This window comes from Drosophila nasuta, chromosome 3 (assembly GCF_023558535.2).
Source record: "Drosophila nasuta strain 15112-1781.00 chromosome 3, ASM2355853v1, whole genome shotgun sequence".
NCBI classification, from domain to species: Eukaryota; Metazoa; Arthropoda; class Insecta; order Diptera; family Drosophilidae; genus Drosophila; species Drosophila nasuta.
The window spans coordinates 12,468,375-12,485,965 of NC_083457.1; the positions used below are offsets into that span (position 1 = coordinate 12,468,375).

Sequence of the window (17,591 nt, forward strand, 5' to 3'; positions counted from 1 at the left end):
ATGACTGACATTAACTTCAGCTTACAACTTAAATAAAATTCTCAATTGAATTGAATAATTTTGGGAAAATTAACTTAGTAAGTCATTGATTATGTATAATATTTTGTTGCCAATTTTAATACACAAACATTTATACACATTACAGTACAAAATTCAAAAGAGAGTTACAGTGCATCCCTGGCTTGCGGTAGCTATCATTTCCACATTGTATATAATTGCAGAAGTTGAAAAATACTGATAATACCAGTATTTCATTACTATTTGTTTCGCAACTTCTGAAGGGGACGAATCGTTAAATTCTTAAGAACTCAAATCAAATTTTATACACAAATAACGCTTTTTCTTGGGACGAATATTTTTAATAAATGTGCCATCATGCTATTCTAGTTTCCATATCTTTTTCCTGGCGTTAAATAGGAATTTTTTAAGAAAAACTTACGATCACACAGTAAACCATTTTTTGTGCCGTCTCTACGTCTTCTTCGCTATGGCACTTTTTTAATATAAACAACATAAAAGCCAACTAATTTATTTACGCCATAGGCATAGCTCAATTACCGATCATCATTGTGTTTGGCATTATCGAAGTCACCTATTTAAGCGCCCACTGCAGCTGAAAACCCGCAAAAACCCAAAGTGAAACTGAAATCGGCAGCAGAAGCCAAGCCAATACAGCATTTTTTCCAACAGACATAATATGAAATGGGTAAGTTACCAACAAATTGCAAAAGCTATGTGCAAGTACATTATCATTACACCGTTTCCTGAAACAAATGGCAGCTGATTGATTTTTATGAAAACTGCACATACATATATATGTATATCAAATTTGAGTGTCGTGTGCTGCATGGTTATGCCTCAATACATGTACTTACACTACAGACATACATATGTATGCAGCTACCGTTACTTGTGTGCATATGTGTGAAAAAGAGCGGGTGCAATTTGTGAAAGAACTTTAGTTGCTTCAAAGCGCGGCAAAATTTGTTGCCGCAATAACTGTACCTTATTTATTTACGTATACAAAATTTGTTGCAATGATATGTACCCGATTAATATGCGTAGGCTTTAGCCACACCTCTTTAAATAAGGACCCAACTTCCAAAGAGGTTATACATTGGAAATATTCCAAGTGCAGTGCGTACGAAGGTGTGTGTGCAAATCCTTCACCCTCTATAAGTGTAATGACACTAGCTGCAATGACACTAGTTTCTTGTAGTTTCCAGTTTGATTTCGTTCACATTACTATTGATTATGAATGAATAATTTATATAATTGATTATTAAATTCAATTAATAATATAATATAATATCAAGACCGTTTATATATTCTTGTTAAAAAACAACTTCTTCGTCAATTTATAATACCTTACTCCGGCTTATAATTATTTTATTTATTATGCATACCAAAATACAGACAATGAATCCATCTGCTTTCGCATATTGTTTTGTGCTTTCTATTGATTGTTTTCTCAGCGTCTTCAACTGATTGTTGATATTATCCTTGTTATTTTGAACGCCTTGAAGTCAACGTTACTCAACGTTCTCTTACAGGCATTGCTGTTGTGAGATCACTGAGCAGATCAGAGTGTTGAACACAAATCTATATATATAACGAACCAAACAAAAATCGATCAAAAAATAAATTAACTTGTACATAGCTTAAGGTTAGCTTTGGTGAGAAGGTGGCTGAAGTATCTCTGCAACGACAGCAACAGGCCACGACCGGCGACGATGTAAGTACGACGCCAGTTCCAACTCCAACCACAAAGTAAACAAATCCCAAATACAAAAAATAATCAATTTGTATCATTTTGTTTTACGTGTATTTCGAAAGTACTCTTTATGTTGTCGCAAACAGCAAAATTGTAGCACCTATCTTAACCGAACAGAATTGGCAAATATTTCATCAACTGTGTTCGCACCCCTCAAAAACAATATAATTATTTTTAATCTGGCTAATATTTTCACCAATTGGCCTGGCTACTTTGTATATTTTTATGTTTCTAATCCTTCCATTGTACAAGTATATAAACCAAACGATAATCGCTTGAATGTGGAGACCAGTTGTTCAGTCAAATCTAACATATAAATAAATGTGTTTCCAAAATACCCAAGTGATAATCAACATTGATTCTTTAATTAAAACAGCGTTCGAATCAGAATTTTTAATATGAAAAACAAGTGAAAAGCTTAAACAGAATTAGATTTGAAAAAATGTTTATATCACATTCAAAACGATGACACTAGGAAAAACTCAAAGAACTTAACACAACATACACACATTTTGAATCGATTTCAAATATACATACATCTGAATTGATAAATTGAACTAAATTGAATAATTTAAGAATCAATGCGTGTGATTTCATTTGAAAGCGAAGCCATCAACCAGCCATTAGCCTTGATTCAATTTGTCTTCAAGCTGGGCTCCACCAAGAGAATCACAAAATCAAAAACAATATATATTGAAATCTTGCAATGTTTCACTACTGCTATTTAAAGCTAATCAAGTTTTTGGTGCCCCGTTCACAGACCATGCCCTCGGCCATCAGTGGCGGTGCACACGGCCAGGTGCACATACCCAGCAATGAGGAATGTGGCATACGAGACGTTTGGAAGCACAATCTGGAGGAGGAATTTCGCACCATACGAAAGATTGTACAAAAATATCATTTCGTTGCCATGGACACAGAATTTCCCGGCGTTGTAGCGCGACCCGTTGGTGAATTTCGTTCAACCGCCGATTATCATTATCAGTTGTTGCGCTGCAATGTCGATTTGTTGAGGATCATACAGCTGGGACTCACATTCATGGATGATGAGGGCAAAACGCCGCCCGGCTATTCTACGTGGCAGTTTAATTTCAAATTCAATCTCAGGTAAGTACCGCAACCCAATCAAAATACACACGCAACAGGTGTTTCAGGTTAATTGGCATTTTGCAAACAATTTTATATGGATTGCAGCGAGGATATGTACGCGCAGGATTCGATTGATTTGCTACAAAACTCGGGCATACAATTCAAGAAACACGAAGAGGACGGCATCGATCCCATTGAGTTTGCCGAACTGCTCATGAGCTCGGGCATTGTGCTGATGGATAACATTAAATGGCTTTGCTTTCACTCAGGCTACGATTTTGGCTATCTGCTGAAGCTGCTCACCGATCAGAATCTGCCCGCCGATGAGAGTGAATTCTTTGAACTGTTGCACTTGTATTTCCCAAACATCTTCGACATCAAATATCTGATGAAATCATGCAAAAACCTCAAGGGTGGCCTCCAAGAGGTGGCGGATCAATTGGAGCTGCGCCGCGTAGGTCCACAGCATCAGGCCGGCTCTGATGCGTTGCTCACGGGCATGGCATTCTTCAAAATGCGTGAGGTACAGCACAAATATGATATACACATTTACATTGAAGAGAAAATCATATTATTTACGTATGTGTTCGAGTTTGGCATGTTCCATAAAGCTGTCGTCGCTGTTTGCATACGTAACACCATTGGATTCCTATCCGTTAGCAGCAGAAGCCCTCACGATGTCACCTACAACAATAACATTACTCGCGGTAGTAGTAGCAGCAGCAGCAATTTCAGCACAGCAACAACAAATAGCGATGATACCACAGATCATTTTTATTCTCGTTCCCAATCCATTGGTGTGGCCATAAGAGTCTATGCATGTCCTGTGGAAACAAGGACAACCACACAAAGTTTGCCTAAGATTGAGGTTGCCAAAAAAGCGCAATAAGTGCGCGGTGTTGGTGCCGTTGTTTCAGTTGTTGCTGTTGCTATTACTGCTGTTGTGCCACACGCTTTTCATATTCAACATACTTATCACTTTCTCATTTTATGCATTTTGAAGATTGCATTTTATACCATACTTACCTTATCATTTTGTGCACTTATCATACATTGTCGTAATCATTATTAGTATATAGACACCACTGCATTCATACGATATGCAATTTGTTTGTTATGCCGCATGCAACGCACTTTTGTAGGCAAAATCATACAGAACACATGAACACACACACATTTTTGTTAATCATGATAAATGAAAATCATGTACACCTTTGAATACCAAAACAACTTTGAGTTGGATTTGCTTTAATCATGTTATAATATGTCTTTTGTTAATTTACAAAAAAAAAAGAAAAAGAAATTGAAGAAATAAGATACAGTGAAGTTTGAATAGAAAATTAAATTAATTGAAATTCAGTTTTCTCTTTCATTGTTATTATTGTTAATGTTTATGGTTAACGGGACTATTATTTTATTGAAACGCTTATTAGCATTAAGATCTCTTTGCATGCTTAATTCATTATACTCGATATTTTTATATTTAAGATAACAATGCATACTCAAAACAATTACTCAATGTACCAAATAATCATTGGTATAAATGTAATATGAGAATGTTAAAAAATTTACTGTATTATAAGTGTAATTCCATATATTCAGTCTGTCAATATACACTGATTTGAATGGTACTAACATTTGGTTGCTTTAATTTAGTTGTTGCCCAACTTAGAAATTTAACATATTTTATTCAAATCTTAAGAGTATTTGTGTTTTTGTAATTTTAAGCTACATATATGGATATATACTTCCTTGCAAATTTCATTGCATTGTGAATTAGAGTATAGCAAGTATTTAACATCAAAGAGATCAATCAAAAAAGCGAAGAAGAATCTACATTATAAGTTTATTGAATGAAAAAAAAAATACAATAATTGGTTCACGGTATGTAATTTACCTATTTATTTATCGAAACTAAAAATACATTCATACATAACACAATTCACTAATCATTACTATCATATTATGTTGTAGATGTTCCTTTTTGTTGTTGTTCTTGCTAAAAACCCGACCCATTGCATCTTTGTCGCTAACTGCATGCTTCTCAATCATTAACTAAATCATAACACCAAAAACGAAAACCCTTAAAAATGCTTATTTCAGCAATTGCTTTGCCAGCTCGACGATAACAAATAAACAAAACGGTTGCATTATATTTAATATTACAAATGTTCTTACAGATGTTCTTCGAGGATAACATTGATCATGCGAAGTATTCTGGCCATTTATATGGTCTTGGCACTTCGTTCATTGTAAATGGCAGCAACTTCCATGAGAGTAATGGTGAGGCGAATAGCGCCTCATGATTCATCCTGATGAAGAACGCCGTTGTGCATGACAAGAAATTCGAACAAGTTGCTGGAGCTGCTGCATCGGCTGCCTCTGTACCACCAGCCCCGACATGGTCAGGCAATACAACAACAACATAAAACAAATAATAATTACAACAAATAGGAACACACAAGAAAATATACCTTATTAAGCTATTGCAATACACACAATTAAAAGAAAACAAAGAACACTGAAATTTTCTACGCTTTTGATGGGAATTTCTACACCCAGTAGGTGTTATTTTACAATAATTTAAATTAAACTCCACACTTAGAAAAAATACAAAAACAAAGCAAAACAGAAAACTAATAAAAATGTCATATAAGCGAAAAAAGTATCATATGTAAAAATCACTTTAAAGATCGATGTCTTAAATGTGTTAGGAAATCAATTAACCATATGTATAATAAGCTCATATGTATAAGAAAATGTGTAATTGTATAAAAGAAAAAATCAATATATTTAAACTTTTTAAATTAGAAAAATTACATTGCGTTTTTATTTCCAAATGAAGTTTATATTGAAAAACAATTTAAATGCGCGGCTTCAACTGCAACCGGCAAGCAGTGCAAATATCTACCAAACAACAGCTGTTGCTCTTTCCGCTATGGTTTCACTTATTCAATTGTATCGATTGAATCGAATACCAGTGAGACCAATCGTATGACGTAAATTAGCGTAGTTAGAAATAAAATGAGCGGCCACACTGCAAAACACATTACTGGTTGGCGTTGGTTTTTGTTGCATACAAAAAAGGCGGACGGAGGACCGAGCCGTAAAATCTAGGAAAATACAAGAAAATTTCGGCATCAAATTCGATGAATTTAACTAATACAAGTGCTTTTTGTCTTCTACGTTGCATTTGTTTTGAGTTTTTAGCGACAAGCGCGTGTGTTTGTTGTGACCCAGTGAAAGTGAAGTTGCCTGCATTTCGATTTCCATGTCCATGTCCGCGGTAGCAACAACAAAAGCGAAGAGAAAGAAAAGTGAAATTTGAGCAAATCGAATAGCGCATGCTACTCTGGCTAGTCAACAACAAATCCAAATAATGGAAAATTTAAAAATTAGCGAAAAGCTATTCGAAGATGTGATCTACTATGTGCTCGGCAGCTTGGATGATGAGGTAAATAATACAAAGGGTTTCTTTCTCTCTCTCTCGTCTCCACCCCCTCGCTGTTGGCTGGACCGCGACGAGCTGTACGTTGTACGTGTTTGCTGCCCTGTACGATTTGCATTGTGCCTTAGGTGCATGTGTGTGAGTGCGAGTGGCGCGTGTACACTGTGTGTGTGTCTGCAGCTGTACTGCATTTATTAGTATGTAATAAAACGTCGAATAATTTGTTAATAACCACAATTGCTTACTTTAGATGTGTTTATAGGTGTGTGCTTATTTTGCAATTATGTTATGTTATGTGTTAAATAAGTAAAAAAAAAGCGCGCCATAAATGTTGCCGGCAATTTGGCAAATGTATGCTATGTATGTGTGTGTGTGCGAGTAGAGATGCGCAATATACATATATATTATAATTGTGACGGCATAAATCGGTTTGTATATCGCTGTCGCTATCACTGTCGCTAGGCAATTATGCTCATCTCTCTAATATTCGGCTTACACATACATTCATATGCAATTGTATGCGTGTGTTTTGCTGTTTTTAGTCAGCTGAAAAGAGAAAAGTTTAATACAACTCTTTGTTTTTTTTTTTTGATTGACAGGGCGAACGACTGCTGAAGAACGGCGGCGCACAATCGAAACTTTATCTTTCGGACCAAATCACACATTTAATATGCGCCAGCAACTATTCGGAGGAGGAGCTGTCCATGAATCTGGATCTCTACAATGTGATACCCGTCACGGAACAATGGATCTCGCACAGCGCAAAGCTCGGACGCATGGCCGGCACCCGCGCGTTCCATCCGAGCTTGCAGCGTTTCTTACGCGGCATCCGCGTCGCCATCACCAATGTGGTGGCCAGCGATCGACGTCGTCTGTATGCCATGCTCACGTTTCATGGTGCAATTGTCACACACAGTTTTGGGGCAACGAACTCGCATCTGGTATGCGGTGCTGCCACTGGAGGGATCTACAATAAAGCGCTGGCGCTGCCGAAGAATGCCATACAGATTGTGACTCCCGATTGGGTGACAGATTGCCTCAAGTGCAAGGCGTCGCTACCTTGCGAACCGTATCATCCCAGGCTGCTGAAGCCCATCGAAAAGCAGCGCGCACAGAAGCAGCAGCAACAACAGCAACAGAATCTGCAACAGCAGCAACAACAACAGCAGCAGCAGCAACAACAACAGCAGTTGCAGCAGCAATTGGCACAGCAGCAGCAAGTGCAGCAGCAACAGTTGGTGCAGCAATTGCCACAGCAGCAGCAACCACAGGCAGCTTCCGCTCCACTGTCGGATATTCTGGGTTATGTTGATGACAGCGCGGCCAAGATTGCGAACATAAAGTCGCATCTGCAGGCATCCGCAGAGCGTGCTGCGGCCGAACAGCAACAACAGCAGCAACAACAGCAGCAACAACAACTGCAGCAGCAGCAGCAACAACAGCAGCAATTGCCACAACAAGCGCAGCAACAAGTTGTCTTTGTGCGTCCACGTAACCTGCAGCAGCAGCAGCAACAACAAATGCAACAGCAGCAGCAACATGTGCAGCAGGGAGCACCGCAGGCGCCACCACCACCGCCACCACAGCAACAACAACAGCAAATAATAATACAGCAACAGAAAATTATACCGGCGAATCAATTGCAGCAGCAACAGCAAGTGCAGCAGCAGCAGCAGCAGCAGATTAAGAATATATTGCAGCAGCAACGGCAAATGAAAAATACACAACAGCAGCAGCAACAGCAAATTCAGCTAATGCAGCAACAGGATCAGCAGCAGCAACAACAACAACAGCAGCAGCAACAAATTTTGCAGCAACAGCAACCACGGCTGCCAACCACGCCTACCATGTCGCAGCCTCCCTTGCCAACTGGACGACAAACGCCGCGCACGCCGCAGCCATCAACAACACCGCAACCCATGCAATCACCACAGCAGCAACAGCTACCACAACAACAACAGCAATTACCCCAGCAGCAACAGCAGCAATTGCCCTCACAGCAGCAACATCAACAGGTGCCGGTGTCACCGCAAATGCTGCAGCAGCACATATTGCGGCAGCAACATATGCTGCAACAGCAACAATTGCAACTGCAGCATAACATACAAGCCGGACAAAGTTTGACACCGCAGCAACAGGCACTTCAGCGACAAATACAGCAGCAGCAACAGCAATTGCTGCAACAACAACAGCAGCTGCAACAGCAAATCCAGCAAATGCAACAACAGCAGCAGCAACAACAACAATTGCCTCAGCAACAGCAACAACAACCGTTGCAGCAACAGCAATCACCGCGGCTCGTGCAGAATCGTTCGCCTGTGATGCCTCCAAATACGCCGTCACCTTCGTTACAACAGCAGCAACATATGCCCGGTAGCAGCAACATGTTGCCCCCGCAATCGCCCCGACAACTGCAATCGCCAGCACCACAAATGACACCGCCACCGCCACCCTCACCGCAAAGCGCCCAACAATTGTTGCGCCAGCAGCAACATTTGCAGCAGAGTCGCCAGCAGCAGCAACAACATATGATGGGCTCCCCGCAACAGCAGGCGCCGTCAGCTGCCATGATGTCGCCGCAGCAACAGCCATTCCAGCAGCCAGTGCATCAGCAGCAACGCATGCAATTGCAACAGCAGCAGCAACAACAATTGGCACAACAACAACAGCAGCAGCAACAGAGTCCGCAGCACATTTCGGCGCCACAATCGCCACAAATTTCACAAACGCCGCCCATGACAAACAAGCCGCAGCAACAAGCACAACACCAGCAACAGACACAACAGCAGCAACAACAACAGCAATCATTTGTGCAACCAATTGATCCAACAGATCCAGTGCAAGTAGCTCAAGTTTTGAGTCGTTCCACGCTCAGCAGCAATCAGGACTCGCTGATTATGCGTCAGCAACAGATAAAGCAGCAACAACTGCAACAGCAGCAACAACAACAGCAGCAGCAGCAACAACAAATGCCACCACAACAACATACGCCATCGCCGCGACAATCACCGCTACATCAACAGCAACCCACAACGCCAACGCAACAACAACAGGAGAGAGAGTAAGTACTTTTGATTTAAGCACAAGACGCATCTAAACAATTAAAATTCTTTATAGCCCCTTCAGCAACAGCAACCTGCAACGATTCAGCAACAACTGGTACCTGGTCCACAACAGCAGCAGCAGTTAGTGGCTGGCCCCCCAACAACAGCAAGGGCAACAGCAGCAGCAGCAACAAGTCATAACACAGCGACATGTCATCAACACATCGACAGCACAAGGACAACAAATCATTCAGAGTCACATGATGAACATACAACAGCAGAAGCAGCAACAAATGCTACAATTACAGCAGCAACAACAACAGATAATACCACAACAGCAGCAGCCACAACAACAACCTCAACAGCAGCAGCAGCAGCTAACACAACAGCAACAGTTGCCACCACAGCAGCTGCAGCAGCAACAGGTGCAGTTTACCCAGCAACAGAATATTGCTCTGGGCACAGGTGGACAAGTGCGGATAATACAGCAGACAATACAGCCACCGCAACAACCACAGCAGCAGCAACTGATGGGACAACAGTTTGTACATCAGCAACAACCACAGCAGCAGCAGCAACAAGTGCTGGCACAGCAGCCACAGCAACATGTAAGCAAAATATTTATTTTCCATAAAAGTAAACATTTAATCTTGTCAATAACTTTTAGCCGCTGCAGCAACAACAACAACCGCAGCAGCAGCAACAACAACAGGCGCCGACGATGCAGACTAAAAAGTTCATCATCAGTCAGCAGCAATTCAATCAACTCAGTGTGCAGCAACAACAGCAAATTCTCGCTCAAAATCAACAAAATCAGAATGTGTTTATTGTCAACTCGACAAATATATCACAGCAGCAGCAACAACAGCAACAGTTGGTGCAACAACGACAAATGTTGCAGCAGCAACAACAACAGCAGCAGCAACAACAACAACAATTGCAGCCCAATCAAATGATGCTGCAGCCACAGCAACAATCACCGCAACAACAACAGCAGGCGCCACAGCAAATACAGCAGCAATTGCTAACGCAGCAGCAGCAACAACAACGTTTGCAAATGCAGCAACAACAACAACCACAGCAGCAGCAAATTGTGATAAATCAGCAAGTGATCAGCGATCCGCAGCGACTGCAATATCTGCAACAGCAGCAACTGTTGCAGCAGAAGCAGCAACAACAACAGCAGCAGCAACTTGTGGGTTCTCCACAGCAGCAGCAGCAAATACTTATACAGCAGCAGCAGACGATGCCACAACAGCAACAACAACAGCAGCAGCCACCACAGCAAATCATGCAACAAGTGCTGATCAAGCAACAACAACTGACGCAACGCACGCCGCCACCGCAATCCCCACAGCAACAGCAACAACAGCTAATGTTGCAGCAGCAATCACCGCAACATCACACACAGCTACAACAGCAACCGCACTGGTCGCCGCAGAGCCCAGTGACCAATCAATTGGCGCCTGCAACGCCGGGCACGCCCACCACCAGTATGGGCATGCCGTCGCCGCTGCCGGGCACGCCAACAACACCGCAACAACAGCAACAGGCGCCGCCACAATTTGCACCACGTGGCATGCGACCACAGACGCCTTGGCCTGCACAAAAGCAGCAGCAACAATCGCCACAAGCGCAGCAGCCACAACAACAACAGCAGCAGCAAACACAGCAGCTGGTGTTGCCGCCACCACAGCAACCACAACAGCAGCAGCAGCGACAACTCATCCATCTGGACGAAAAGACGCATGCTCACTTCATGTCGCTGGATGGCCAAAAACGTGCCGAGTACATATCGAAGTTGAATCAAACCACGCCCCGAGTTATGCTCCGCCAACAGGTCGCCTATCAGCCCCGACCTGGTGCACCAGGCGGTGTCGTAGCCACACGTGCACCCGGCCCAGGACCGGTGCCCGGACCCGGCACGCCGCACATCATTGTGCAGAGCCAGATGCCAGCGGGCTTGACGCAGCACGAGCAGATGATTTGGCTGCAGCAGCAGGGCACACGTCAGGTTGTTGTACGTGCCGGCGGAGCACCTGGACTTACGCCAATTGCGCAGCAACAACAGCAACCAGGCGCGGCACCGCAGCAGCTGCCACAGCAACAACAGCAGCAGCAGCAACAATTTGATCCCAATCAGCAAATGTTGCTGCAACGACAGCAGCTGCGTGTGCAACAGATACCAATGCAACAGGCGGTGCAGCCAGGGCAGCTGGGCAAGCAGACGGTGCAGTTGATAACGGGACCAAATGGTCAGCTCATAGAGCAGCAGACAATTGTGCAGCAGCCACAGCAACAACAACAGCAACCTACCACACCGGGCACGCCCACAACGCCAGGAACAGCGGTGGTTGTGGGCGGCGCCAATGGCGGCAACATTATGACGCAAACTCTGGTCATGTCGACAGCAGGTAAGCAAAAGCGTTTAAAATCTAAAGCAGCGATGATTGAAAAATTTTAAATACCATTTTCTTTAAGAGAAAGAATTCAATTTTATTTCGCGTTTATATTATTAAATCGCCATTTATTTGTAATCGAAAGATTTCACTTCGCCTTTCATGTTGCACTAGAAAATGAACTAATGCATGATTGTCTTACAGCGCCTGATGGACAGCAGCAGCAACAGCAGCAAACGCCGCAACAGATGAACCTAAAGACCAAGACAGCGCTGGCCAACATGCTGAGCAATCGACTCGGCAACAACGGTGCACAAGTAACACCGCAGCAGCAACAACAACTGATTGCCATGGGCGATGCACAGCAGCAGCAACAACAACAACAAATAGTACAACAAGTGGTGGTAACGGGACCACAGCAGCAACAACAGCAGCAATTATTGCTACAACAGCAACAACAGCAATTGGTGGCACAGCAGCAACAGCTGCCCAATGCACCGCAGCAACATGTGGAGCCGCCTTCGGCAGCTGGCGCGCTGCGCATGATGGGACAACAACACAATGCTGCAGTGGGCGTGGCAGGACCACCGCGCACCCAACAAGAACTGTTGCTGCTGCAGCAACAACAGCAACAACAACAGCAGCAGCAGCAACAACAGCAACAGCAAATGCTGCAGCCACAGCAAATGCGACGCGTTGTCGGCGTGCCGCAGCAGCAACAACAGATGCCACAGCAACACCTGGTGCAACAGCAGATTGTGGTGGCCCCACCGCCGCCCAACGTGCAGCAGCAGCAGCAACAGTTGCAAGTGGGCGGCATGCCAGTGCAAGTGGCTGGTCCGCCACACGCCTACATCGCGCGTCCGGGCCAGCCGCCAATTCCCATGCCACCGCGACCGCAATTCTACGGCCACAATCCGAACCTGAAGCTGCCGTCCGACTTGTTCTTGGTCGGCTGCACCTTCTTCATTGTGGAGTACGACGAAACGGATAGCGATGAGCTGCCCATTTGGCTGGACACCATTCGGCAGTTCGGCGGCGACATTGAGCGTGTCTATTGCCCGCGCGTGACGCACGTCATCTGTCGCACCCAGCGACACGGGATGGTGATGCAGGCGCTGCGCGATGCCAAGCGTTGTGTGACCGCCTATTGGCTGAGCGACATTTGCCTGAAGCGTCAATTGATGCCACCGTGGCAGCCGCTGCATTTGCCCTTCCCCAGTCAGTTTGGCTATCGCAAGCCGCTGGAACGTTACATCATCACCTCGGAGGGCTTTGAGGGTGAGGAAGTGGTGCGTTTGCAGCAAATGGCCGAGGAATGCGGAGCCATTTACACCTCGTATCTGTCCAAGGTGAACACGCTGGTGGTGTGCAAACAGCTCGAGGGCAACAAGTTCAATGCGGCCAAAGAGTGGAACATACCCATGGTGAATGCGCTCTGGCTGAGCGATGTCTGCATTGGCAATCTGAGCGGACTGACGCAGTACGACAATCCCAAGTATCAACAGTACAATCTGGTCGCACCTTTCCGTATCGAATGTAATCTGGTGGCGCATCTGCTGAGTGAGTAACTAAACTAAGCAACACCTGTTGACAACATAACTTATTTGTGCACTTCCTTAGCTGCGTGGAAGGCGCCCATAAATCTGACGCAAGAGGCGCATGAGCGCGTCAAGCGGCATCTCAGCGATCCGTTCGCCAATGAGCAGAAGCTGAAGCGACAGAAGATGAGCGTCTATCAGGAGCATCTGCCGGAGCAAATTGTGTGCCTTGAGTATCCGCAGAGCACGAAGCCACCGAAGGTCATCTTCTCGCAGGTTGCCGACGCGGAGTCCCTCAAAAGAGCAGTCATGTAAGCACAATAACCAATTCATTTAAAAATGCAACTCAATTCATTTGTCCGTTCGGTTTATTTTGTAGACTGCTGGGCGGCATTGTGGTGGACAGTCCGACGGACGCGACGCATCTGGTCATGACGCGCGAGAGTCGCACTTGCAAGCTAATCCAGGCCTGTTGCCATGTCGACTATGTGCTCAAGTCCAGCTGGCTGGTGGACAGCGCCAAGGCTGGCAAGTTTGTGCCCCCCGATGACTATCGCATCCAGCACATACCCGTGGATGAGAATCTGCAATTTGATTTGGACACGGTGTTGTGTGCACCAACGCGCTCTACGTTGTTCGCCGGCAAATGTTTCTTTGTGACGCCGGATGTGTTTCCAGCCCGGGAGGAAATCATACGTATGATTGAATCGTCTGGCGGCAAGGTGGAACTGAAGCGACGCACCGGTGCCGCCGTTGCAGAGGCGCATGTTCAGGCCCCCGACTCGTACATCATTGTCACCTGCCCGACCGATATGCACTTGTGTGCTGATCTCACGCGACATGGCAACCCCAAGTGTCACATTGTGTCCACGGAGTTTGTGATGAGCTCCATACTGCGACAGCAGTTGGAAATCGAACCCAATCTGATACCCTACCTCTACAATAACAACGTTTCCAACAGCAGTGGCGGCATCAACAACCTCAACAACATTAATAGCAGCAGCAGTAACTTGAACAGCATGAACAACAAATCCTAGCGACAAGCCAGCTCCACGGCGCTGAGAGTCTAAGAATTTATGCAATTGTTACGAAGTGGGTGGAGGAGGAGGAGGAGGAGTAAAAATAGGATCAGGAGGCAACTGTGCGCTGTGAATGCAACTCTAGTCCACAGTAATGGCAACAGCTGATCCATTAATCAGTTGACGCATGAGAAATCGGATCGGATCAATCACCACATATTACAACTATTTAATAAGCACATTTTATACACACCCCACACACATACACATAGTATGTACAGAGAGTAGTTTATACCTAGAAATATATATATACATATATTTTTGTAAGTCCCTTATCGCCTAGATCTGTAGTTATACATATAGTATAACGTATATAGCTTAGCTTAGAATATATTGCATTAGAGAGTATACGAAACGTTTCACAGAAATTTCAATTTCAATTTGCTGGCTATTAGAAATGTAAGAAGTTTTTCAACATTGGATTTAGTCAATCTAGATTTAGGTCTAGGTCTAACCCGTAACCCCATGTCCCATGTTTACACCAACCCCACCCTCTCCCAATTTAATTAGCTAGGGTTTTGTCATAATTATAGCAATAAAATGTATGTTAATAATAAATATTTGCATTTGATTTCTTTTGGGATTCATTTTTGACAAGTTGAATAAAATAATATAACTTACGTTAATTGCACTTAACGGCCGCACTGATCGCAATCAAAACTAACTTAAGGGGCCTATATAATTTGCTTAATAGTCACCATAAAAGATTGAAATACCAGCAAAGATTATTACGGGGGTTCCTTTTAAGATCCCTTCACTCTCCTTTCTTTGAACCACAGTATAAAATTTTAGCTGCCTCTATGCTTAAATATGTATAACTGCCAAACTTGATTCAATACATCTCTAGTTTTTAGGATAACTGTCATGCAAATCAAATCAAATTCTTCGATTACTACTTTTCCTAATTAATTTCCCTCTCAGCCTTCTCCCATTGGCCACAAAAAGTAATTCATAGAGAATTCTTAACCATGATTAGCATTTGGAATGCCCTTTATTATAGACACAAATTACATTAAGCTTACAAACTATTATTTGTTGTTGTACATTGAGGCTATGGCGGGATCTTCGGTCTCATAAATGATGAGCACGTCGCGAAACTTGTCAAGCAACTGCAGCAGCTGCGACCGTCGCAGATTCTCAAAGTACATGATCTCCTCGAGATGATGCTCGCTCTTAAAGTATCCCATCTGATAAAGCTTCACCAGCAGCGACAGATCATCCACATTCAGGGAGGCGGGAATGCGGCGAATGGCGGCACGATCGGCATCATTGAACACCTGCAGCAGCTCCTTCAACTTCTGCTCGTCCTCCATGGAGTCCAAGCTATCGCAGTTGTCGGTGCTCAGCGATGCCGTCATGCTAAAGTTTGACTTGTGGCTACTTGACGGCTGCACTGCAATGTTATCCGAGGCCAGCGAGTCGTGATCCTCCACCATCGGACGCCTGTTGGCATTGACGGGCATCGGCAAAGGTTGGCTGGACATGCTCAAGATGGAGCCACCGTGCAGTGGATCCTCGTCGCGCTCCTCCTCTGTCAGATTGTCACAGCTGCCGGGCATGTGGGTTTGATTGCATGAGGCGGAGTCGCCAAACTCATCGTCATCGCTGGGCATAAACTGTACGTAGGTGTGTAGTTGCATGAGCAGATGATGCTGCAGCATCCACAGCACCATTTGGGCCAGAATGCCCTGACGAGCCGGCTGCTGTAGCGGCGTCGTCAAGTGTCCAATCGATGTGGGCAACGAGAAGTCGGAAATGACCTCAAACAGCGACATGCCCGCAAAGCGCGTCGAGAACTTCTCCACCAGATGCGACTTGGTGTGCAGCGGCGCATCTGGCGCAATCACATAGACATTCGTCTCGCACAGTGGATAGATGATGGTGGCCTTGGCCCAGTAAACCAGATGCGAGACCAACTTGTAGACATGCTCAATGCTCAGATCCGCATTTGAGGCCATGCTCTGCAGACTGATGAGCGGATTGTATGCGTCCACCAGTTGCCACAACATGCGGGCCCCCGTTGGTGGCACACAGTCCAACAGCTCGGCAAAGTCTACGAGTAGCAACATTCCATGATAGGGCTTCAGTGCGCGGAGACAACGATCAATTGTCTCCGGATCCACCATGCTACCCTTCTTGTGCAGCTGATGTGCCTTTGCGGGCAGACAAAAGGTCAGCGTTAAATTCGAGTTCAGCGTGGTGCTCAGCAATCCCGTGGTGCACAAATCATTGCAGATTGACTTAAGCGCTTTAGCCAAGCTGCAACGTTCTGCGATCAGCTCAAAGGTGCGTTCCAGCGGCTGTTGTTGCTGTTCGTCATGGGTGCGCGCCATGTACGCCGTTTGTTCCGTTAGATAGCCACTGCGTTGTTCCTCAAATTTGAGCGCCAGTCCCAGGCGCTTGCTTAACTCGTGGTAGCACTTGACAATAGAGTAACTTGCCTGTGCATGCAGAGCAAACACAATGTTGATCAACATTTGTTGCTTCTTTGCCACAGTTACAGCCATGCTGCTGCTAGCTGCATTGCTACCAGACGTTGTGGTTTGATTTGACGCTGAATTGGATGTCACAGCAGGCACCACGCTGATCAAAGTGGGATGACTGACGAAGCGCACATCGTTTAGTTTGAGCTCGAATTTCTGGTTGCAAAGTTGCGGCTTGACTGCAAACAAAGCAGACAACACATCGTCTGCAAAGCCCTGCAGCTGTCCCTGTCCCTGACCTTGAGCTTGGGTCGGATGTTGATGCGTGGGCGTTTGCAGCAGGTCATCAGTGCTTGCGACGGCGAAGGGATTGCGCTTTTTGTTCAGTTGCTCTTCGTGCGGCTCTTCCAATTTGAGCGTTTGGCCGAGTGTTTGGTATGGATAGCGATACAGCAGACGATCGCCTTTGCTGTCGAAATAGACAAGTATCACGGCCAGCGGATTTACCTCCATTGCAGCATTATTTATTTATTATTTCTATTGCTATCAGCTGTTTATCACTAGGGCGACGGCAGGTTATCGATAATATAGTAAACAGCTCTGCATTGGGGAATTCGCCGCATTGTCAACTTAACAGCGTAATTTTGAGTGTAACAGTGCGTTAGCATTAACATACAAATAAATTCGGCACAACCTCCGTTGCACTTGGTATTAATACATAGAATATACTTTAAAAACCAATAGCCTACTCATAGTTGCAATATAAATATTATTCAAGATTTGTAATGAAACTA

At 44.5% G+C, this 17,591-nt stretch overlaps 3 protein-coding genes across 7 annotated transcripts; 2 read left to right on the plus strand and 1 right to left on the minus strand.

Moving 5' to 3' along the window:
• Positions 1 to 102: 102 nt before the first annotated feature.
• On the plus strand, positions 103 to 5,679 carry LOC132789696 (CCR4-NOT transcription complex subunit 7). Of its 5 annotated transcripts, none has more exons than XM_060797890.1 (6): positions 103 to 187; positions 544 to 706; positions 1,661 to 1,735; positions 2,535 to 2,881; positions 2,969 to 3,386; positions 5,044 to 5,679. In XM_060797890.1, exons 2-6 carry the CDS (start codon positions 698 to 700, stop codon positions 5,167 to 5,169), a joined length of 975 nt encoding a protein of 324 aa, XP_060653873.1. In that variant the 5' UTR covers positions 103 to 187; positions 544 to 697; the 3' UTR covers positions 5,170 to 5,679. The 5 variants fall into 5 exon arrangements, with proteins under 5 accessions (XP_060653873.1, XP_060653875.1, XP_060653872.1 ...); XM_060797892.1 differs by lacking the exon at positions 103 to 187 and adding an exon at positions 189 to 207; XM_060797889.1 differs by lacking the exon at positions 103 to 187 and having other exon boundaries at positions 455 to 706.
• Positions 5,680 to 5,904: 225 nt separating this feature from the next.
• LOC132789701 (PAX-interacting protein 1) lies at positions 5,905 to 14,463 on the plus strand. The gene is given in 8 exon segments (XM_060797899.1): positions 5,905 to 6,317; positions 6,911 to 9,376; positions 9,429 to 9,506; positions 9,508 to 9,963; positions 10,023 to 11,769; positions 11,959 to 13,317; positions 13,378 to 13,606; positions 13,675 to 14,463. Coding segments are annotated over 8 exon segments (7,068 nt in total). The 5' UTR covers positions 5,905 to 6,242; the 3' UTR covers positions 14,333 to 14,463.
• Positions 14,464 to 15,333: 870 nt separating this feature from the next.
• On the minus strand, positions 15,334 to 17,580 carry LOC132789669 (GATOR complex protein NPRL3). Its single transcript, XM_060797858.1, has one exon. The coding sequence runs from the start codon at positions 17,308 to 17,310 to the stop codon at positions 15,403 to 15,405; it is 1,908 nt and encodes a 635-aa protein (XP_060653841.1). The 5' UTR covers positions 17,311 to 17,580; the 3' UTR covers positions 15,334 to 15,402.
• Positions 17,581 to 17,591: the final 11 nt, after the last annotated feature.